Source organism: Pongo pygmaeus, chromosome 15 (genome assembly GCF_028885625.2).
Source record: "Pongo pygmaeus isolate AG05252 chromosome 15, NHGRI_mPonPyg2-v2.0_pri, whole genome shotgun sequence".
In the NCBI taxonomy this organism is placed as follows: Eukaryota; Metazoa; Chordata; class Mammalia; order Primates; family Hominidae; genus Pongo; species Pongo pygmaeus.
Window position 1 is genome coordinate 80115267 of NC_072388.2, and position 25128 is coordinate 80140394.

At 38.3% G+C, this 25128-nt stretch overlaps 1 protein-coding gene across 4 annotated transcripts in view; it reads right to left on the minus strand.

Moving 5' to 3' along the window:
- Positions 1-10491: 10491 nt before the first annotated feature.
- GTF2A1 (general transcription factor IIA subunit 1) overlaps positions 10492-25128 on the minus strand; it is a 48595-nt gene continuing 33958 nt past the window's right edge. For 3 of the 4 annotated variants that reach the window (XM_063651943.1, XM_054449615.2, XM_054449618.2), the window contains 2 exons: positions 20894-20983; positions 10492-15684 (listed from right to left, as the gene is read on the minus strand). In XM_063651943.1, coding sequence (XP_063508013.1) covers positions 15577-15684; positions 20894-20983 — 198 coding nt within the window. In that variant the 3' untranslated portion in view covers positions 10492-15576. Of the gene's footprint in view, positions 16714-20893; positions 20984-25128 lie in introns of all 4 variants that reach the window. The other variant, XM_063651942.1, reaches the window with a different exon arrangement.

A 25128-nucleotide genomic window follows, 5' to 3' on the forward strand; every position in this document is an offset into this window, starting at 1 on the left:
GTGACCAAGGTCAAATATCCGGAATCTATAAGGAATTTAAACAATTGAACAAACAAAAAACAAATAACCTCATTAGAATGTGGGCAAGGACATGAACAGAAACTTCTCAAAAGACGACTTAGAAGCAGCCAAGAAACATATGAAAAAATGGTCATCATTAATCATCAGAGAAATGCAAATCAAAACCACAATGAGATACCATCTCACAACAGTCAGAATAGCTTTTGTTAAAAAGTCAAAAAATAACAGATGTTGGTGAAGCTGTTGGGGGCGCCAGGGAAGGGACATTTATACACTGTTGGAGGGAATGTAGATTGGCCCAGCCACCGAGGAGAGCAGTTTGGAGATTTCTCAAAGAACTAAAAGTTGAGCTACCAGTTAACCTAGCAATCCCATTACTTGGTGTATACGCAAAGAAAAACAAATTGTTCTACCAAAAGGTTACCTGTGTGTTCACTGTGGCACAACACACAATAGAAAAAATATGGAATCAACCCAGGTGCCCACCAACAGTGGACTGGATAAAGAAAATGTGGTAAATATACACCATGGAATACAATACCGTGATAAAAAAGAATGAAATCCGGCCAGGAGCAGTGGTTCACGCCTGTAATTCCAGCACTTTGAGAGGCCAAGGCGGGAGGATCACGAGGTCAGGAGATTGAGACCATCCTGGCTAACACAGTAAAACCCCGTCTCTACTAAAAATACAAAAAAATTATTAGCCGGGCGTAGTGGCGAGCGCCTGTAGTCCCAGCTACTCGGGAGGCTGAGGCAGGATAAAGGCATGAACCAGGGAGGCGGAGCTTGCAGTGAGCCGAGATGGCGTCACTGCACTCCAGCCTGGGCGACAGAGCAAGACTCTGTCTCAAAAAGAAAAAAAAAAAAAAAAAAAAAATGCAATCCTGTGAACTAACGCAGAAGCAGAAAACCAAATATCACGTTTTCTCACTTATAAGTGGGAGCTAAACATTGGGTACACATGAACATAAAATGGGAACAACAGACACTGAGGATTACTAGAATGGGGAGAGAAGGACAGGGGAATGGGTTGAAGAACTACCTATTGGATACTGTGCTCATTACCAGGGTGATGGCTTCATTCATACCACAAATCTCAGCATCACACAATATAATACCTCTGTAACAACCCTGTACATGAACCTGATGATCCTAAAAGTTGAAAAAGTAAAAAGAAAAATCATGATTAATATCTCTTCGAATATTGCCTTTCATCTTTTTCTATGGGAACTCCTAATTAATGTGTGATTGCCTTCCTCACTATAATCACCATGCAGCAACCTCTCCTATTTTTTATGTCTTTAGTTATTTGTGCTGTATTTTAGGTAATTTCCTTAGGACTACTCTCAGTTCACTAATTCTTTTTTCAGTTATGAGTAATCTGTTGCTTAACCCAGGACTTTTTTTTTTGTTGATTTTAAAGATGTAGATTTTCAGGTCTTTATTAATCAGGGTTCTCAGAGAAACAAAACTAATAGAATATACAGGTATGGAACTTAATTGAATAAGCAAAAAAAACAAATAACCCCATTAAAAGGTGGGCAAAGGACATGGACATTTCTCAAAAGATTAACAAGAGGCCAGCGCACATATGAAAAGTGCTCATCATCACTAATCAGCAGAGAAATGCAAATAAAAACCACAGTGAGATATTGCCTCACAACACTCAGAATGGCTTTTGTTAAGAAGTCAAAAAATAACAGACGTTGGCGAAGCTGTGGAGAAAAGGTACAGTTACACACTGCTGGGAGAAATGTAAATTGGTCCAGCCACTGGATCAATTATATATATAGACAGAAAGAGGGAGAGAAAGATAATAGGTTTATTATGAAAATTGGCTCATGCAATCATGGGGACTGAGAAGTCTCACAATACATTGTCTGCAAGCTGGAGAACCAGGAAAGATAATGGTGGAATTGAGTCTGAGTCCAGAAGCCTGAAAACTGGATAAACCAATGGCATAATTCCCAGAGTCTGAAGGCTCAAGAACTGGGAGCTTTGATGTTCAGGGGCAGAAGATGGATATTTTAGCTCGAGATGAGAGAGAGAATTTGCCCCTCCTCTGTCTCTTTATTCTGTATGAGACCTCCTCCTCATCATTTAAGTTTCAGCTTAAATGTTATCTCCTCGGAAATGACTTCCTCAGCCACATTTCCTGGAGTAGCACTCACTTCCCTGGACACTGTATATTTCATTGTCCTTTTCTGGTCTCAATTGCACTTATTGTTTACGTATTTATCTACTTATTTAATCTTAAATTCCTACTTACTAAGCATTTGTCTTTCCCGACTAGAATGTAAGCTCTGTGAGAGCAGGGGCTTGGTCTGTTATGCTCCCCACCATATCACTAGCACCTGGAATAGCGTCTGTCACATTGTAGGCTCTTGGTTATTTGGATACACTGAATTAGCAAATGAATCAACGAATGAATAAAAGAAACTGCAACTACTTTTGCTTTACATTTTCTTTCCCTGATGTGGTCCTCATCAAGTTGACAATAATGGTGTGTACCCTGCCTTCTTTGGGTAGAGGTAGGCGTGTGACCCAACTTGGGACAATTCTTGATATGGTTTGGCTCTATGTCCCCAACCAAATCTCGTAAGTAATTGTGATCCCCATGTGTCAGGAGAGGGGCCTGGTGGGAGGTGATTGGATCATGGGGGCGAATTTCCCCCTTGCTGTTCTCATGATAGTGAGTGAGTTCTCATGAGATCTGATGGTTTAAAAGTATGGCACAATCAACCAAAATGCCCATCAATGATTCCCTGGATAAAGCAAATGTAGTATATATATACCATAGAATACTATGCAGCCATACAAAGGAATGAGATCATGTCCTTTGCAGGGACATGGATGAAGCTGGAAGCCATTATCCTCAGCAAACTAATGTGGGAACAGAAGACCAAACACCTCATAGTCTCACTTATAAGGGGGAGCTGAACAATGAGAACACATAGACATAGGAAAGGGAACAACACACACTGGGGCCTGCCGGGGAAAGGCGGGAGGGTGAGCATTAGGAAAAAGAGCTAATGCATGCTGGGCTTAATACCTAGGCAATGGGTTGATAGGTGCAGCAAACCACCATAGCACACGTTTACCTATGTAACAAACCTGCACATCCTGCACATGTACCCAGGAACTTAAAAATAAATAATAAAATAAGTGTGGCACTCCCCTTTGCTCTCGCGCTCTCCTTCTCCGCCATAGTAAGATGCACCTTGCTTGATTGTAAGTTTCCTGAGGCCTCCCCAGCCATGCAGAACTGTGGGTCAATTAAATCTCCTTTCTTTATAAATTACTCAGTCTCAGGTAGTTCTTTATAGCAGTGTGATAATGGACTAATAAAATTATGAACCTACATTCTTTTGAATACAGTGATTAGTCCAAGGATTGTGCACAGGTCCAAGCCAGGTCAATTGGTGCACTTCTACAAAAGTTTCAAAATAGAAAATTAAAATAAGAAATTATCTTGGCTCACAAACTCTAAGGATATGTATGTAGGGCCCTGGGTAGCCACCATCTTCTTTTGAAACATAAAGAGTCTGTCAAGGGTAGACAAACGTGAGATTAAAACTTAAAGTGAAGCTGGGCTGAGAGATGAGGCTAGAAAGAGCACCTGGTTTCTAGTCTTGCTTGAAGCTGTTATCACAGTTCAGTGAGTCACTACATTTCTATCTTTGCTCGAGGCAGATTGAGTTGGGTTCCTGTACCATGCAACTAAGAGTCCTGACTATGAGTAGGTGCTTCACACAGGTTAACTCCCAAGCTTTCTACTCCTCTCTGCCAAATGGAAGACTAAAGTATAGCAACACCAAGCAACAGCCATGGCATTTGGCCCTGCCATCCTGGAGTGCAGTTCAAAAATTGAGCTTGAGAGAGGACAGCTACAAGTCTACTGCCTGTTTCAGAGCAGCTGCGTGCTGTTTGAGAGGTCCTGCCGTGGTTCCCTTTCTTTCACTCCTCATTAAGCAACAAGGAGCAAGGTTGATGGTCAACGGAGGGTAACTTTTCTTTCTCCCACCCCAGACCCACTCTGAAAAAGATCCTTTGTTCCAGATCAGATCATCAATAGCACTGGCAATGACTATGACCCTTCCTCCCTTTCTGCCAACCCCACTCCTCCTCCCGATGTCCAGGTCCAGATGAGAGACAAATTGAAATCTTATGCCAAATCACACAGCTGTGGCTGGCTTCCTTATTCTACTCCTTTATGAAAAGAAATAGCAATGATATCAGTAGGGTTGGTTGTGCCTGGCTGGTTGCAAAACAGAACCTTTTCTACCAAGGCCAGAGTCAGAACAATTCATAATGGGTACTTTAAAGCCCAAAAGAAAAACTTAGCAAAAGGCAGCAAAATGTTCAGCAAAACATAAGGTGAAGTCCTTATCTCTCCACTTAGCACTTGACTGGGCCACCTGGCTTCTCACTCTAATTCATCCTTTTCTTCAATATGCTTATAACCTGTCAGGGATCTATTCCTTTCCCTTAAACTTCCTCGCTTAGGGACAGCATCTCCCTCCAGAGTTCTCACCTTCTCCCCATGTGTTCCCTTAAGTCCAGGGTTCATCAGAAAAAAAGACCTCCTCATACGCAGTGAAGCCATTCCCGTTGATATACTTTATTTCTGTTGCTAAGACCTAGGGGCAAGAAAATACTGAAATTGAGCAGCTTCTAAAGTCTAACCAGTTCTCAGAACCAAGTAGTGAAGAGAAGAAAAAGAGCCAAAATTTATTCTGTTTTAAGCCACTCAGTTTGTGGTCATTTGTTATGGCAACTATAGGAAACTAATGCACTAGCCCACGTCATGCCTGCTCTGTGCTTAAACCTGTGCTATGTGCTCTGCACTCCTTATTCATGGCAAAAACTTCCTTACAAGGGAGGTACTGTTATCCTTGTTTAACAGACAAAGGGCTTAAATGCCTTGTCCAAGGTCTGCCAAGGAGAGAGTGGAGCCTGAATTCAAATTCAAGTCTATCCAATTCTGAAGCCCATGCTTTCTCCAGCATGCCACCATTTCTGTGGTTAATAAAATGTTTGTTTTCAAATAATTAAAGAATACGATCTGGCCAGGCATGATGGCTCATACCTGTAATCCCAGCACTTTGGGAAGCCAAGGTGGGTGGATCACTTGAGGTCAGGAGTTCGAGACCAGCCTGGCCAACATGGTGAAAACTTGTCTCTACTGAAAATACAAAAATTAGTCGGGCGTGGTGGTGGACACCTGTAATCCCAACTACTCGGGAGGCTGTGCCAGGAGAATCACTTGAACTCAGGAGGTGGAGGTTTCAGGCAAAGGTTTCAGTGAGTCTAGATGGCGCCACTGCACTGCAGCCTGGGTAACAGAGCAAGACTGTCTGAAACAAAAAAAAAAAAAGAAGAAGAATAGGATCTGATTCTGATTCTCTGATTTCCAGTTTTTAGCATATTTGACATCCAGAATATTTCATTTCTTAACACGTCTTCCTCTCTTATATGACACAATTATTTTCAGTAATAATCATAAAATGAAATGAATGTATTTCAAGTATGGACTAAAATTTGCATTTACCAAACAAAATGATTGCACTTCACAGTCCACACATTTCAATGTTTCATTATTAAGCAGAAATAAGAATTCCCAGTGGTCACATAGAAGGATGTAATTGAAGAACTAAATTTTGTTTCTTTCCTTACAGCCGTTGTGCTCTAACTCTTCCTTTTTATTCTACTGCTTAAACACAGAAATAGACACTACCACAGAAGTTGAAGGCATGAGCTGAGCCCTAAGTGAGTAGAAACAATTCTAAACCTACAAGAATCTACTCTAGAAACAAACTAATGTGACTGTGCCCTCATGTTGGGGTCTGACATATAACTGGGAGTTGTCTGAATTAACTTCCACACTGAACACAATGTTCACTAAAAAATATGTAGGCCAGGCACAGTGGCTCATGCCTGTAATCCCAATACCTTTGGAGGCCGAGGTGGAAGGATCGCTTGACCCCAGGAGTTTGAGACTAGCCTGGGCAACATAGCAAGACCTAATCTCTACTAACAAATAAAGAATTAGCCAGGCATGGTGGCATGTACTTGTAGTCCCAGCTACTCTGGAGGCTGAGGAAGGAGTATCACTTGGGCCCGGAAGGTTGAGGCTGCAGTGAGCTATGATCATGCCACTGCATTGCAGCCTGGGCAACAGAGCAAGATGATGTCTCAAAAAATAATAATAATAAGCTTTTCTTTTTTTACTACTGTAGTAAAAACAAAACACACACAGACAACATAAAATTTACCATCTTAGCCAATTTTAACTGTACAGTCTAGTAGTGTTAAGATCATTCACATAGTTGTACAACAGATTCCTAGAAATTTTTCATCTTGCAAAACTCAATCTCTGTATCCATTGAACAATTTCTCATTTCCTGTTTCCTCCAGTCCGGAGTAACCACCATTCTACTTTTTGTTTCTAAGAATTTGATCACTGTAGATAACCTCATTTAAGTGGAATTGTGTAGTATTTATCTTTTTGTGATTGGCTTATTTCATGTATGTGAAATGTAAAAAAAAAATGAAGCTAACAAATATTAAAACTAAACATTAATGTGTTTCATGCCACTGAACTGTACACTTAACCATGGCTAAAATGGTAACATTTATGTATATTTTATCACAGTAAAAAAAAAATGAAAAAACACTCTCAACACTAACTGTAACAATTAGACCAGTTAGAACGAAAAATTATTTCTTATGGGAAGGTAGTTCTATCATTGACATAGCTTAGGATTGCTGGCACATGGTAATAATAAAAAGCACACTACATGTAATCAATTTAATAATGATTATGTTCTCGGCCAGCAGTTCACCTCCTTATTGCCCATCCCCCAGGACTGACTGCCTCCCTCCCTGGGCACAACACTACTGCAGAATATGCCAAGAGCAGGATTTGATAGCTTTACCATAAGGCTGTCCAGCAATGTGGGCTCCCATGCTCACATATTTAAAGTGGGGTTTTTCAGTAACTATCTTAGTCTGTTCAGGTTGCCGTAACAAAATACCATGAAATTGGTAGTTTCTAAACAATTGGCATTTATGTCTCAGAGTTCTGGAGACTGAGAAGTCCAAGATCAAGGGGCCAGCAGTCTGGTGTCTGGTGAGAGCCTGTTCCTTGTTGCACTCTCACATGGTGGAAGGGGCTAGCTAGTTCTCTGAGTCTCTTCATAAGTGCATTATGCCCTCACTGCCCAAAGACACCCCCTTCTAATACCATCACCTTAGGTTAGAATTGCAGCATATGAATTTGGGGGGGAGGGTAGAAACATTCAGACTACAACAATAACCACAGGACATTTGTCTCCAAGTTTCTATATTCCTGATGCATCCTGCCATGAAACCCATAGAAGCCACGCCCACTTTAACTGCATTAGGGAGCTCCTCTTGGGAATAAACTTATTTCACCATCAGATTCACCAGAAGAGAAGTGATATGAGGTGAGGCTAGACAGATCTCCTTCTGGCAAACAAACATGCTGATTTTTTTTTTTTCCGTGAAAACATTCTTTTCCTTTAACTCATTGAACTATTGGGAGAAGGCAAAAACAGAACGGACCACTTTGCCAACCCCCAAGTCTTCACTGAATGACTCTTCAGAAGGACTTTGCTGTCATGGTCCCAGCCAGTGTTTTTATTTGTCTCTCTGTCTTTTCAGAGTGGTGAGTACAGACAGTGGAGAGTGAAGAACTGTCCCCAGAATATCTCCTCTGAACAGAAACAAGAGACCAGGTTGCTGCAACGCCACAGCCTCTTATTAACAGGTGTAGCTAAGATGGAAACCATTTGTTCCTGGAAACTGAGGTGATGAAAAGACCCATCCCATCCTAAGCTAGGGATGGAGTATCTTGACCTCACTCTGCCAATCTGCCCTAGCTTCAAACTACGGTCTCGCTGTGTGGCCTTAGGCAAATTACTTGGCCTCCACAAAGCTCCATCAACTCATCTGTAAAATGAAGATAAAAATAACCACTCTCAAGGCTACTGTGCGTATTTGAAAAAACAGGCAATGCATTTGCCACTGAAGAAGTATTTATTCCGAGTCCCCATCCCTGTTTTCTTCATACTTGCTGCATACTTCAAAACCAGTATTTCCAAACACTTCTCTCTGCTCCACAAAAGCTGTGTCTGTAAAATCTTTCAGTGTCCTTCTTCCACCTTTAATACCCTCCTTGAGAACAGGAACTCTTGGTTGTGGGAGACGAATTCTATGGAAAGGCTCCAGAACACATGGAGCATGTCAAAAAAGAGGCTTTGAGAACATGAAAATAACACTAAGTATATATATCACACACCCTCTTTATAACGTAGAACTTAAAAACTGAGTGCCATCTCAAGATAGAGCACAGGGTCCTTATACATTTCACACCAAGAAGGAGAGGAAGTCTTGGAAAGTTGATCAGAGCAGATTTGTGCTAGAACAAGTTCAGGAAGATGTCAAGGACTTTGGAGTCTCTGTGCTCTTTCAACTCCTATAAATGGACCCCCAGTGGCCTCATCCACTGAGGCCGATTGGCCCCCAGAGAGAGATGCTATGCAAGGGATGAAGAATCTTGAAGGGACTCTGCCAATTCTACCCATCAGTCACTTCATCAAGACTGTAGGGAGTTTGAATATGGGTTTAGTTGTCATGGTACACATAGTAGGTATTCAAGTATTTGCGGAATACATGAATGACACAAAATATAATGGGCTTAAATGTAACAAACTCCTTTATGTTCGAAGATAATCAGCCAACCACAGTTGTGATGCTGATATTACAAGTATTGCTATTTTGGTAATTCACTGAAGATTTTTGAATAGGATATTGAATGTCTAATGGGAAGAAGGGGCTAATTGTGAAGGCAAAAGACTCCGAACAAGGGAAAGGTGATATCTTGCAAAAGACTCCTACAAGGGAAAGGTGATATCTTAAGACATACTTTGCATGAATAATGCTTTTCTTTCTTGGTTGCAAACAACAGAAACAGACTTATTTTAAGCAGAAAAGGGATTGGAAGGGTACAGTAGTTTGCAGCCAAAGTCTGCTTAGGAGGTTGCCAATAGCACTCTTGCCCCAGTCACTATCATACCACCAGACCTGAACATATATAGGACCTCTGACTGATCCTGCAACTTTGTTTCATGCTCTTAAGACTCAAAGTCCTGAGTGTAAGCATCAGTCTGACCATCTCTCAGATTTTGGTCCCCATTTCTGGATCCAGTTGACAGGTGACTTCTTACTTGCTATTCTACTTCCATAAAGAGGTATACATTACCCTCTATTCTTCTTGGCATGAAGCAAAATAGGAAGGGTATTCTGACACTGAGAAGCCAAAACAACAAATGTCCCTCGTGCATCCCTGCTGAAAGTAAACAGCTCTAAAGAGCTTTACTCTCAGCCGGGCGCGGTGGCTCACGCCTGTAATCCTAGCACTTTGGGAGGCCAACGCGGGTGGATCATGAGGTCAGGAGATCAAGACCATCCTGGCTAACACGATGAAACCCCGTCTCTACTAAAAACAAAATTAGGAGGGCGTGGTGGTGGGAACCTGTAGTCCCAGTTAATTTGGGAGGCTGAGCCGGGAGACTGGTGTGAACCCAGGAGACGGAGCTTGCAGTGAGCTGAGATGGCGCCACTGCACTCCAGCCTGGGCAACAGGGTGAGACTCTTGTCTCAAAAAAAAAAAAAAAAAAAAAAAAAAGCTTTACTCTCTTCATCTCTTGCAACTAACCTGGGTGAACTTTAGTTTTCCTGGCCCTATTTGCCCCACTCAGCAATGCCACCCTAACCTATGCATCATTAGCATGGAGGTTCTGTCAACACAGAGAAGTCAATGTACTCTTTTTCAAAGTGGAGGAGACATTGTGAGAATCAGTGATGTATCCGTATCTTCAATGTTTGACAACTCTGTTTTGCTACTTAAATGAACTGGACAGACTCCATTCACATTTTGAAAAGTCCATTTTTAAAATGATAGTTCTATCACAGTTTTAGCTTTGAGAAAATTCAACTTTAGACATATAATTTAGGAATTTTTTGGCGCGGGGAAAGGTGGAGCTTAAAAGCCCTCCCACTGTTTGATTATCCCTCTCCCATACCCAGCACTCAATTTTCTTCCCTCTGACACTTTCTGCTGTAGCCAGATGCATTGTTTCACCAACTTACCCTCCCAGGATTGTTTGGTTATAATGAACTCTTTCACCGGCTCTCAATTTGTTTTTGCTATTTTTGACCGTTTTTTCCGGTTCATGAATAATTTTAAATTATGCAAATAATTATGAAATTAAGCAAATAATTGTGACATCTGAGTGCTGACCGTGTACCAGGCACCAGCCTAAGAGCTTTACATGCATCACACCTCATTTCATCCTCAAAATCTTGTCATTTTACAGATGGAAAAACAAAAGCCAAAAGCTTAAGCTTAAAGTAGGATCTTGAATTAAACTGCAAAATACAAGATTTGCTGGCAATAAATAAGATATCTTTATTATGATTATGTTAATAGTTAAAATTTGCATGTTTTCTAGATAGTCTGTTAACAGGATAAAAAAATACAAAAAGGCGAGCTTCTTAATGATTCAGCTGAGTTAACTATAAAATTAAAATACCTGCTAATTATTTAGTATCTTCTAAAATAACACAAAATATATTCAATACGCAATACAAATCTCAGTAATCCAATTCTCCTAATACGCAATTATTTATAACCTCTGAACTAAGAGGAAGTGGTTTGGCTAAACAGAGAAATAACAATGTTTTTATCCTAAGTAATCTATACTTTGGAGTAGAAATACTTATTTAATACAATATGTTAATTATTAATATTTCACAAGGAGTAATCTTTATTTTGAAAAACAATGTTAATTATACCAATTTTTAGTTATAATTTGTTAGTGTGAATTCGCCCAACCTAAATTCCTGTGTGCCTGGAAAATAAAACTTTTTAAAAGCTACTATTAATAATTTGTAACACAGTTTACTAATTCAAATTGACATCTCAATCTACTTATCTTTAAGGTACAGAATTTAGCATCTTTTTGTTGTTGTTAAATGGAATTCTCATTAACAATGTAAAGCATTTTCCTTTCTAAATTGTATTTTATTCAATTATCTATAACAATGCCATAAACTAGTAAGCAAAGCAAGCAACATTTTTTTTTAAATAACATCTTTAATTAAAGTTTTTGCAAAGGTAGAATATTAAACTTAAAATAGGTCTTAGTACATCAAAATACTAAGTTCTCTAATTGTATTCCAAGATGGTCTTTAAAACATAATATCCCATATATCACAGAAGAGCAACCTTGATCTGCAATGAATTTTACAAACATAATAAATATATTTACGCCATTACACATAACAGTATGTACAACAGCAGTTGACAATAGTAGCTCAGAACAGCAAAAAGGATTAGCCCCGCCCCCCAAGTCATAGTCCTGATGCAGACTGGACTGATTAAGGAACCTTGACTAAAGAGTAGTTACTAACTCAATGTGTAGTAACTTCCCTTAAAAGAGAAGAGAAGAAGTTTTTTTGTTCCTCAAAATAAAAATGTTAGTTTGGTGTGTTCTTCATTAAACCATAGACAATGACAAAAGACAAGAGTAAGGCAGGCTTAAAAAGGGAAGAATATAAACTTCGTAATAATTTTCATAGCATAACAGAGGAATAAAATGCAAAGCTATTTAACAAACTCATGAGGAAACAAAGCAACTATTTTTTAACTAAAGAATTCAAAATCTGCTATAGCTGATTCTGACAGGTAGGTGGGAGAAAGACATGAAATAAAATGAAAATGTACAAAGATGGATCAATAAACTATTACATTGCACAAAAGCTCAAAAAAAAGTTCAAGATGAAATAATCGGAAAAACAGGAATTTTCTCAAGTAGAAGAAAATGCTAAGTCATAAAGAGAACTCCCAAGAGGAAATTATGTCTGTTTTCCTATACAGGGGGTATTTACCCTCTGATAAGAATGGTGACATTATTGCTATGAGAATCAAAAATTACTCTTAGAGGGAGACAACTCTTTTCATTCCTCCATAAAAGCCAGGAAAAGGCCGGGCGCGGTGGCTCACGCCTGTAATCCCAGCACTTTGGGAGGCCGAGGCGGGCGGATCACAAGGTCAGGAGATCGAGACCATCCTGGCTAATGCGGTGAAACCCCGTCTCTACTAAAAATGCAAAAAATTAGCCGGGCGAAGTGGCGGGCGCCTGTAGTCCCAGCTACTCGGGAGGCTGAGGCAGGAGAATGGTGTGAACCCGGGAGGTGGAGCTTGCAGTGAGCCAAGATTGCGCCACTGCACTCCAGCCTGGGCGACAGAGCGAGACTCCGTCTCAAAAAAAAAAAAAAAAAAAAAAAACCAGCCAGGAAAAAAAAAATCTTTGATTTTCACTATAGCAAAAAATATTCATATAAAAGCTATGTGTTATTTCCTAAAACCAGAATCTATTATGCTCATTAAGCATACATTTTAATTACTACACACTGCTCAAGTCTTGATGTAATCTTAGAACAAGAAAGTGGCTTTGCTTTTAAAAGAGGCAACAGTGTAAATGTGACATTATGATGGCATTTTAATTAACAGAAAGAAATGTGAACATTTAAAAAATAGAAAAGCCCAATATAAAGATCCCCCTCACATAACAGACATTTTACTCTAGAAATTAATTGCACATTAAAGAGTTGTTTTAGCCATATGTGGCACTCCACAGAAATTAAACATGCTCTCAGGTATTCAAATGGTCTGATTACCCAAATGACCACCAAGCAAGAGTTTGTATACTGAAAGGCACACATTTCCATGTTTTATCTTGTAATTTTGTGTAAATTTTCCTTAGCACTGTTGATTAATGTTAATTTAAGTAAAAGGTGCCATCGCCATCTGTGCAAATCTAAACCAATCCTCTCCAGAAACCATTACTTATTTTCATAATACCAAGTCTGAACTATTTTCTGCCTTTAGATAAACATGCTACTTTCATTTTCAAATTCTGAAAGTGGAAATCCCTTGCCTTTTCAAAGGAATGACATTTTAATGGAACCTAATACGAAATGATTTGTTAAATACAATGTTAAAAGCATGATTAAGAATTCAAGTACAATAAAAGATAAGCAAGTGACATTCTTACAGCAAAAGCTACTATAATAAAACTAAAACATGCTATTTGATTAAAAAGGACACGATGCAAATAATATATAAGAGCACAATTTGGTATGCAATGTAGCTTGGACCAGCTTTCAGAATTTTCACAGGTAAAAGAAAAGCATTTGCCAAGTATACCATAATTAATATGCAATACACAGGTGCAAATACAAATGGTTATTTCCTGCTTCAAAAATAACAAAATAACCACTCTGAAAGCAGTGGTTGTTAATATTTGAAAAATAAAGTTATAAAAACAGGCCAGTATACAACGCTACTATGAATATGAATGTTTGTCTACATAGAGGGCCCAAGACAAGCTGAATATCATACAGTAATCCAAGTTTCAGTAGCATAAAAACTACTAGATAGCCAAAGGGTTTCACTTAAGCAACACTGCAGCACTGCTGAATTTTTATAGGTAGTTCAGGTCACTGACTTCTTTACTGAGTAAATACAAACCTACTAGCAACTATATTGAAGAACAGTTGAACAACAGGACTTCTGTGATGTTACTCCCTCCCATTTCCTCTCAGTCTTATTAATAATAATATATATTTTAAAACCTCTGTGTGCTTTGAGAGTCGCAGAATAAACAAACTTCCCCTCAAAAAACTAAATTAATATAGTCAAAATAAAAGCTGTATTACCAGTTATGGCATCTAAATAAAATCTAACTACTAGCATGCTAGACACCACCATTTACACCAAAGTTTAGAACATAAGTTAAAGAGATCAAGGTGGTAAGCTGGGTGGGAAGTAGAAAAAAAAATTTTTGCCTTTTTTTAAAGTTAAAAGATTTGTGTTAAAAAAGAAACACTATATAATAGCTCACAGTTTTCTTCTTTGTAATGTACTTTAAAAAGTGTTTATGTGTTACTTCTGAAAACACAAAGGCAAAAGGAAGACAAAAACTGAAGATTAAAAAAATATATCAATATACAAGTAACCTAAACACATGTAAATTTTGTCAAGATAAACCATGGAAAGTTGAATTCGTTGTAAGAACACAATGGTGAAGACAAGCATTCCTGCAGTTCTCCCAGGCAGCGAATTCACACTGAACACAGCAGTGCTATATTGTTCTTCAGAGCCCCTTACAGAATACAGACCTACGCATTCTTAATATACATATTACATTTCTATTATTTTTAATATACAAGTCAAATTTCTATGCTTTCTTCCCGATGTGCAAACTGGAGCCAACGTCTTTATTTTCAATGGCCTGGAAGGGCCACCAAATGAAAGAGAGGTAACTTAGTGGCCCACCCACCTCTTCCCCCCAAAATTTTAACCTCAAATTACAAAGTTGATTTTAAAAACTTGTTGAATTAGAATAATAGATTTTTAAAATTCTTTACTAGTAAACACAAGAAACTTTTATAATTACTAAATTGTTTAATAAAAATCCAGGTCCTCACCACCTGCCCTATGCTAATCAATGCACAGACTGTTAACTGAATGTTTAGCTTAAAAACTAAACACATTTATAAGCACACACTTCAGTCCAACAGGAAAAGTCTACATATATTCATGTGTATACAATTTCAGCTAGATGGTATGCTTGCAAAATAAAACTATATTCCTGAGGAGCTAGTTTGGGGTTTCTTTTTAAGGTGTGGCACTAAAAGAAACAAATTAAGTTTTTCTGTAAGGAAATTAAAGTTGTGGTTTCAATTCCACTGAACTCAGACAAGACCCAAGTCTTTAATTACATTTAATAAGTATGAAAACCTAATTAAAATAAATATTCATTCCTGGGTCAAATTTTATCTCCAAACTATGATCACTGATAACTTTAAATCTTAAATAGATGTTTCATAAAGCTGGAAAGGAAGAGGTATATATCACTGAGGGAGAATAGCAAGTAAAAATATTTAAGACCTATTATGAGAGTTTTAAATTGTTTTCTTATACAAGTGAATTAAAATTCAACACAATTCTTACCCTTCTGTAAAAAGCTCACACGCAACTTTTACCAAATATAACCACATACAATAAGCAGTTTCAGTTCAATCTATCAAAAGGGAAGTTTCTTCAGTTCATTCCAACAAGTATCTTCTGATTGAACCCAAGTTGGAGGAAGGAATATAGACAAAGCTTTACATGCTAATTACCGGTGGCAGGTACCTGTATTTAAAATCAACAATTATGGTTTTCCTACACAAAACCCCAACCCTCCCACCCAACAACCCCAGGTGCTACAGTTCCATGGCTTGCCAGTAAGTAGTGTCTATGTTGTCAAGGTCTATCTTTGTTCCAGTAGCTTTGCTTCTACTGCACTTTTCTGACATGCAGAAATGAAGTTTTGGTTGGCATATGCCCCAAGTTTCAAACTGTCCACTTTACATTTTTTTTTAAGTTTCTTTTATTTATAAAAGAAAAAAAGCAACTCTTCACCATTCTGCGTCTCCAATGGCTTTGGAAAATATATAATCTCTTCCATTAAGATTCATAATGCCATCCTTGAGATGAAATTTCCATTTGTTTTTACTTCTGTGTATCTAAACAAAAACAACATTTTAAAAATTCAGAGATACAATCAGAAAACAGAGAAAACAAGTAACAAAAAACCCATACACACACACACGTACACACACCCCCTCCACAGAACACTATTTACAGTATTGTATTTGCAAATTGGTTTGTTTTTGTAGAAGCAGGGTCTCCTATGTTGTGCAGGCTGGGCTCGAGCTCCTGGCCTCACGTGATCCCTTCTGTCTCAGCCTCCCAAAGTGTTGGGATTACAAGCGTGAGTCACAGCACCTGGCCTAAAAATTGGTTTCTCAATAAAGTTTAATTTCACCAAAAAGAACAAAAAACAAAAAACAAAAAAAAACCACACACACAAAACTTACTCACTAGGTGGGTCTAAAAACAAATTTATCTGTAATTAGTACTATTTTATAGCTTTTAGTACTTGTGTTCATTAAAATAGTTAAAAAATATTTCTTTACAAAATGTCTTATCTCTCTACCAGGTTTGCATATATATTTTCAAGGTCTACCTCAAAAAGACTATCCTCCACAAAGCTTTCCCAGATCTTAACCAGCTAAAACTATTCTTTTCCAGTGTTAAATTCCCAATGGTATTTTCATTGACATTTCTTACATTATTTGTAAGTAATATAATTATGGACTCATTTCTTCTACCAAAATAAAACTCCTTATAGAGTTCTCAAGACCTAACATGGAACCTTATACATAGCCGTATTTTAAAAATACATCTAAAGGATGCTAATCATCCAGTCACTTACAGCAGATTTCAAAAACTATGTACATCCACAGTTAAACAAAAAGAGCTGAAGGGCATGCCGGCTCTGGGCACTCCCATCTTTGCCTTCACTTATAGTCCTTAGTTGTTTGTAATTCCATGGATTTGGTGGGGGAGAGGAGTTGTAAAACTTAATGAACTGAAGTGACCTTTCTTCCTTTTCCCAGTAAGTCACACTAATTATTTAATGTTCAGTTCAAGTTCCACATCTTCTGCAAAGAAGGCCCCATGGTTCTCCCTATTCTATGATCTAAAGGTACCTAAAAAAAAAAAAAAAAAAATCAACTAGTTCAGGCTTTCATTTTCAGAAGAAGTAATGACAGATTGGATAGGGTTCAATGGTTTGACCAAGGGTACACTGCTACTAGGTGACAATCATGATTTTCAAGTCTTGGTCCAGTACGCTTTTATTAAATCAGTCTGTTTCGTATAATAATGCAGAAATGCTCAACAGGTACAGATATTTTCTTTGAGAGAGTCTCACTCTGTTACCCAGGCTGGAGTGCAATGGCGCGATCTCGGCTCACTGCAACCTCCCCCTCCCAGGTTCAAGTGATTCTCCTGCCTCAGCCTCCTGAGTAGCTGGGATTACAGGCACTCACCATCACGCCCGGCTAATTTTTGTATTTTTGTAGAGATGGGTTTCACCAGGCTGGCCAGGCTGGTCTTGAACTCCTGACCTCAGGTGATCCCCCACCTCGGCCTCCCAAAGTGCTGGGATTACGGCCATGAGCCACTGCACCCAGCCAGGTACAGATATTTTCTGAGATCTCATTCCTAAAATTCCATGGCCTAACCTCCCAGTGTAAACATTCTTTATGACATATTCCTGACAAATGGTTGTGCAGTGTCTGCTTAAATACGATTAGAAAAGTAAGCAAAGAATTTCAAATTAAGTTATTCCTTTTTGGAACAGCTCTCTTGTAAAATCTTTCAGAGTTTACCCTTACTGAAATCTGCTTCTCCAACTTCCATTTATTGATCCTAGCTCCGCTTTTTGAGACTTAAAAAAAAAAAAATCACTCAATCAAACAACCTTCGTCTTATTTGGAAACTACTCTCATGTTCTTCTTCTGGATTCAAACTTTTCTTACTTATTAAAGCAAAACAAAGCACAATAAAGGTAAAACAGCAGGTAGGGTAGAGACTGTTGGATGAAGAACTAATTATACCTCTAGTCTAAATACACTACGTAAATGCTAAATGTAGCATCTTAAGATTGATGTCTTGAATGTCTAACAGACATACCAGACTTGGCATGTCCAACCAGCTTCACATGCAGCTTTTCCTCAACTGAACTGATGGTATCACCATCCTTTTTTCAGAATCCTCATCAAAAAATCTTGAGAGTCATTCTTGATTCCTTTTTCTCTTCTACCACAAATCTCAGAGTCAGGAAATCCTGTTAACATTCTTCCTTCAAAACAAATCCAAGATCCAACTACTTCTCACCAACTTTAATACCATCACCATAGGCTGAGTCATCATTATCGCCCATTTGAATTATTATAATATCCCCCTAAATAGACTCTTTGTTTCAGCAACCTCTGCTTCCTCCTCCTATTATGCTCTCTACAAAGAAAGCAAAGTAATCCTTTCAAAATTTAAATCAGTTCATACCATTTGTCTCACTGAAACCTTCCAATAACTTTCTGATTCACTTAAGAGTAAGAGCCATGTCCTTACAAAATCCTTACCATCTGCCTTCCCCTACCTCTCTACCTACTACTGTACTCTCCCCTTCCCTCACTCCAGTCTAGCCACACAGGCCTCCTTGCTGTTCCTCACATACAACAGACTCTGCCACCAGATAACAGGGCTAATTCTTCCCAAGTCTTTGCTAAAATGTCATTTTCTCCAAAGACCTACTATGACTATCCTATTTAAAACTGAAACCAAACCTGTCCTCTTTCCCTGCTCTTTATTTTTCCATACCGACTATCAGCTTCTAACATATAAATATTTTATTATGTTTTAAATAAATAAATCCTAATTTATTATGTTTTAGCATCTATCTCCCCTGATTGGAGTAAGCTTCCCAATGGCAGGGACTGTTCTGTTTTGATCATTAGTGTATCTCAAGCTCTAAGAATAGTGCCAAGGGACATCATAAACAATAAGTATTTGTTGCACATGAAAAGAGCTGTCTCCCCTTTTCTTTGATTTCCTATAAAGTATTATTTATTCTACAAACGTGTATACAAATGTTATTTCCAGCATGCACCAAGTGACTGCAACCAGAAAGACAGTGGGCTTAGCTAGACAAAAACAAGAAAGTGATGAGTAGCCAGGAAATGGAGATTCTATAGACAAGTAAAGAAACTGACTGCATTCTGTCATAGGACAGGACAATTTGCAAAAAATAAATGTACGAAAGTTTCATGGGCCAAATAATCCACACAGTCAACACTGAAGTCATGTTGGGTAATAAATGGTAAATATTTTTATATTAATAGAAGTACAAAGTCACAACTTAAAAAGCAATCCATTTACCTGCCCTAAGCCCTTCATGAAGGAATGTTCTTAAAGCCAGGAGAAAGCCCTCTTAAATTTCCTAATTAAAAATGTGTTAAAGCAAGTTTACCTACATCTGATGCTATTTTCGCCAAATGCTGTATCAGCCCTTATCCACCCACACGCAAGCAAGAACTCTGCCATATTATTAGCATTTAACTAAGATTCTGATTTGATTGGCAATACAAGCTTTATTAGTCCTTCTATGATCTCTTCTAAAATTGACTCATTGTTGACATTCTAAAGTTTAGGCTTCAAAACTACATTCCTGAAATTCAAGGTGGCTCAAACAATATCCAGTCTCATTTTATGCAGTCACAGAACACTGCTGTTCTTTACTATTGGCTAAAGACATCAAGCCACCACCCCCCTCCAATCTTCAGGGCAATTCATTTGATTCTCAAAATTAGACCTCTGCAAATTTTAAAATTATTTATCATTCAGCACACTATTTAGAGCTATTTTCCACTTACTAATTTAAAACAGTAATGTCTCTGGGAGCAAAACAAACCAATTTTAACATTTAAAATATCATGAGTACAGTTTGTGCCAAAGGAGAATACAACCATTGTCTTAAAGTAGGAAGACACTTAGAAGTATACTCTTCAGTCAGGCTAAAACAAAGGTCCTCTCTTGCCTGATAAATCTGACATCTCATCATGAAATTGTGTTCTGGATAATCTGGTTGCAAGGAGATCCTCTGAGATTTCCTAACAATAAAGATTTAATGGTATCTTTTGTTTTAACCTCATAGTCTTGCTCTATGTGTATCTAACAGGAAATTACATTTATTATACTGTACATGGTATATGGTTTTAAGAACAGTCTCTCAGAAGTCATTATGCACAAAAAAGAATGCTGTGAAACTCTCAATGACCTTACTGTCTTCACTCTATAATTTCACTGGTAAAAAAACTAGCCTAACTCCACCTTTTTATTAGTAAATAAGATCCATAGTATTGGCATTCTCCCTACAGATCTGTTTGAAGTAAGCACGGTTACTTATCACATTCATTTTCATAAAAGCAACAGAATTAAGATTTTCTTCATCTATAAAGGAAACTTCATGCAAGGCACGAATTTTACATGTTCATAACTACATCGCCAGGGCCCAGAATAGTGTCTGGTACATTTCCGCACTCTATAAATGTTGAATAAATAAGCTTTTGTTAGAATTTTCAGCATTTGGTAAAGATCGCTACTAAAATTATAAATGCAACGTAATATTTGCATGCATTATAAATTTAATGATTGCAATAAAAAAACTGTATTCCAATTTAAATGTCTTGAAAACAAAAATCTCAGAAATAATACAAATAAATGTAACAAAAATACTTGGAAAGAAGCACCCTGTTTAGGAATTAAGAAAATAAGGAATCAATGGCTAGTTTTCACGGTATCTGGTTTAAAAATTCCTTAATGTTAGCAAACTACAGCAAAGTTAAATAATATTTTAAATAATTTTCAGTAAAAACTTATCTGTTTGTTTTTAGCACTGTTCATTGCCTTCGTCTTCTCCTTAATAATAAAAACAGTTACAGAGATTCAATTGAACCCTTCTAGTTTTGAGATAGTTGAGGCTAAATAGAAAACAGAATTATCTCATTGAGTTAGCTATTACCATAAAGGACAACCTCAAAGTGGCTGTTTACTCTGCTTACAAGTTCAAAGACTGTCTAAATAGAAAAAGAAGATCATAGCTCTTTTCATTTCATTCATAACTTATTTTTCAAACATAAAGCTAAGAAATTAATCTTTCATTCTATTAAAATAATCCACAAAACTCTAACAGGGTTTTCATACTATTCATAATGAATTTAAGAGGCAGGAATCAGCTGCCCAAATGTTTCAATAAGGTAGAAAGAATAATGTAGGGAAGAAATTACAACACAAATAACGTCAGTAATCTGAAGATGACATCCTTACCTTATCATATTGGCATACAACAACATTTTCTGTGTCAAAGAGTTCCTGTCCTTCCTCATCACTCACATCATCTTCACTATTGAGGGGCTCCTACAAATAAAAGGAGAGTTTATTTATGTATTACTATAAGAAGGCCTTAATATTCACTGAAAAAAAAAATATAATGACCTTGATGTTCTTTGAGAACCAAATGCCAAATGCATATATGTACGCCATAAATTTAATATTGTCAAATCAGCTGTTAATAGTTTGCCAATATTACTGAAATGTAAGAAATTAAATATAATTAAATTAGCTAAGCTATGTAATTTGTAAGTCTGAAAAGATGTTTATCTTTATTTTCTTTTTTCTTTTTTTGAAACACAGTCTCGCTCTGTAGCCAGGCTGGAGTGCAGTGGTGCAATCTCGGCTCACTGCAACCTCTGCCTCCCGGGTTCAAGCGATTCTCCTGCCTCAGCCTCCCCAGTAGCTGGCACTACTGGCACGTGCCACCACACCCAGCTAATTTTTGTGTTTTTAGTACAGACGGTGTTTCACAATGTTAGCCAAGATGATCTTGATCTCTTGACCTCATGATCCACCCACCTAGGCCTCCCAAAGTGCTGGGATTACAGGCGTGAGCCACCACACCTGGCCTATCTTTATTTTCTTTATTCTTTAAAAACAGTACAAGAAGATAATTCTCCACAATAACTGTTTAAGATGCCTAGAAAAGGACCTAATATGAAGGTTCAAAAGAGCTAATGGCACTATGTACTACAAATCACATAAAACGGAAAACAGTGGAGAAATTAGAGGAGAAAAGAGCAATGCAAAGGCTAGCAGTCTGCCTTGCTGTCTTTACATTAAAGAACTTGGACTCTAAATACAAATCAGCATGTTTAGCATGATGATGGTTATGGTAGAGGTATGAAGCAGAATTAAGATTCAGACTTTTTTTTTTCTTAAAGGCAGAAGGTAGGAAATCTCAGCATTAAAGAGAGTTAGGGGCCAAGATAAAACCTAACTAGAGCATAAAATAACCAACCATGTTAAATTTCGCTTCAATTGTGACAGAAGATAGATGTAACTGAGATTTCTAATAAATGCAGAAAGACAAGACAAAACAAAAGTAGAGAGGACAATAATCCAGAAGATATTATGGACAGGCACGTGGCTCATGCCTGTTAATTCTAGCAATTTGGGAGGCCTAGGCAGGACAATCACTTCAGGCCAGGAGTTTGAGACCAGCCAGGGAAATACAGTGAGATGCCACCTCTACAAAAAATAAAAAAAATTAGCAAGGTATGGTGGCATATGCCTATAGTCCCACCTACTCAGGAGGATGAGGTGGGAGGATTACTTGAATCCAGGTGGTTGAAGCTATGAGCCTTGATCACACCATTGCACTCCAGCCTGGACAAAAACCTGAGACTCTATATCAACAATAAGAACAACAAAAAAAATTATTATGTCTAGGTCTATACCTACTTACACAGGTGTGTATGTATAGATATTCTTTAATTTAAAATAGGTATCATCAATGTAAAATGAAAAAAATTTTCTAGGCCGTGCGCAGTGGCTCACACCTGTAATTCCAGCACTTTGGGAGGCTGAGGCAGGCAGATCACGAGGTCAGGAGATCGAGATCATCCTGGCTAACACAGTGAAACCCCGTCTCTACTAAAAACACAAAAAATTTAGCTGGGCGTGATGGCAGGTGCCTGTAGTCCCAGCTACTTGGGAGGCTGAGGCAGGAGAATGGCGGGAACCCGGAAGGCGGAGCCTGCAGTTAGCCGAGACTGCGCCACTGCACTCCAGCCTGGGCAGCAGAGTGAGACTCCGTCTCAAAAAAAAAAAAAAAAAAAAATCTCTGAGGTAAAATTCAAGTTAACAAAATTCACTATTTTAGCATTTGTACATGTACATTTCAGGTGCAACGAACATTTACAGTGTATGTAACACTCACCACTACCTAGTTCCAGAACATTTCATCACTCTTACCCATTAAGCTGTCACTCCCCATTCTCCCTGTCCCCTGGCAATCTATAATCTGCTGTCTGTATGGATTTGCCTATTCTGGATTCATATAAATGGAATCATATAATATGTGGCGTTGTGTGGCTGATGTCTTTCACATAGCATGTTTTCAAGGTTCATCCATGTTGCAGCATATACGAATACTTCATTCTTTTTATGGCTAAATAACATTCCACTGTTATCAGCTGATGAACATTTGGGTTTATACCACTTGGATATCACAAATAGGGCTGCTATGAACAGTCATATACAAGTTTTTGTTGAAAAACATGTTTTCAGTTCTCTTGTGTATGTATGTAAGAGTGGAACTGCTGGGTCATATGGATAATTCTATACTTAATTTTTGAGGACTATCAAACTGTTTCCCACAGCAGCTGTACCATTTTACATTTCCACCAACAATGCACAAGGGCTCCAAATTCTCCAAATCCTCACCAGCATTTATTTTCTTTCTTTTTTGAGTATAGCTATTCTAGTAGGTGTAAAGTGGTTATCTCACTGTGGTTTTCATTTGCATTTCTCTAATGACTAATGATGCTGAGCATCTTTTCATATGCTTGTTAGCTATTTGTGTATCTTCTTTGGAGAAATGTCTATTCAAGTTCTTTGCCAGTTTTTAAATTGTGTTATCTTTTTGTTGTTACGCTGTTTAAGAGTTCTTTATATATTCTGCATAGTAGATCCCTATCAAATACATGATTTGCAAATATTTTCTCCCAGCTACTCAGGAGGCTGAGGCAGAAGGATAACTCCAGCCTGGGAGGTCAAGATGCTGAGGCTGCAGTGAGCCACGATCATGCCACTGCACTCCGGTCTGGGCAACAGAGTGAGATTCTGTCTCAAACAAAAACAAAAACAAAAACCACCTTTTTAATCTACAAAGTCCACTTTTTCTTTGATTGCTTGTACTCTGGGTGTCATGTCTAAGAAAACTGTTGCAAGTGGCTGGGCACAATGTCTCATGCCTGTAATCCCAGTAATTTGGGAGACTGAGGTGGGCAGATCATGAGGTCAGGAGATCGAGACTATCCTGGCTAACACAGTGAAACCCCGTCTCTACTAAAAAAAAATACAAAAAATTAGCCGGGCGTGGTGGCGGCCACCTGTAGTCCCAGCTACTCGAGAGGCTGAGGCAGGAGAATGGCGTGAACCCGGGAGGCGGAGCTTGCAGTGAGCTGAGATCGCGCCACTGCACTCCAGCCTGGGCGATAGAGTGAGACTCCGTCTCGAAAAAAAAAAGAAACTGTTGCCAAAGCTATGGAGATTTACCCCTATGTTTTCTTCTAAGAGTTTTATAATTTCAGCTCTTAGATATAGGTCCCTAATCCACTTTAATTTTTGTATATGGTATGCCGTAGGGGTACAACTTAACCCTTTTGCATGCGGGTATCTAATTGTCCAAGCATAATTTGTTGAAGACTATTCTGTCCCGACTGAATAGTCTTGGTTGATGTTAAAGTTTTGCAACAAATAGCATAAATAGCAATATTCTACTTTAAAAAGATTAAGTTTACAGATCCAAAATGTTTGAAAAGTGAAAGAATGAAAAAAGCTGTACCAGGCAAATTCTAACCACAATAAAGCTGGTACAGCTCTAACAGTATCATACAAACAGACTTCATGGTTAAAAAAAATTACTAGCAATAACTTAAGACATTATATGATCATAAATGGTTCAACTCACTGAGAAAAAACAATGAATGTTAAACTTACATGCACCTGTTTTGAGGCTCAAAATATAAAAAGGAAAAATGGCAGAAAAACAAGAAGAAACATATCAACTACTATAGTAGGAAACAATGAACATATCTCACTCAGTAGTAAAAAATGGATCAAGTGGCGAAGCGCGGTGGCTCATGCCTGTAATCCCAGCACTTTGGGAGGCCAAGGTGGGCGGATCACGAGGTCAGGAGATCGAGACCATCCTGGCTAACACAGCGAAACCCCATCTCTACTAAAAATACAAAAAATTAGCCGGGCAAGGTGGCGGGCGCCTCTAGTCCCAGCTACTCGAGAGGCTGAGGCAGGAGAATGGCGTAAACCCAGGGGGCGGAGCCTGCAGTGAGCCGAGATCGCGCCACTGCACTCCAGCCTGGGCGACAGAGCGAGACTCCGTCTCAAAAAAAAAAAAAAAAAAAATGGATCAAGCACACAAAAAATATCAAGGATACATAAAGAGCATCTTAGCAAACCTACTGACAATATAAATCTAACAG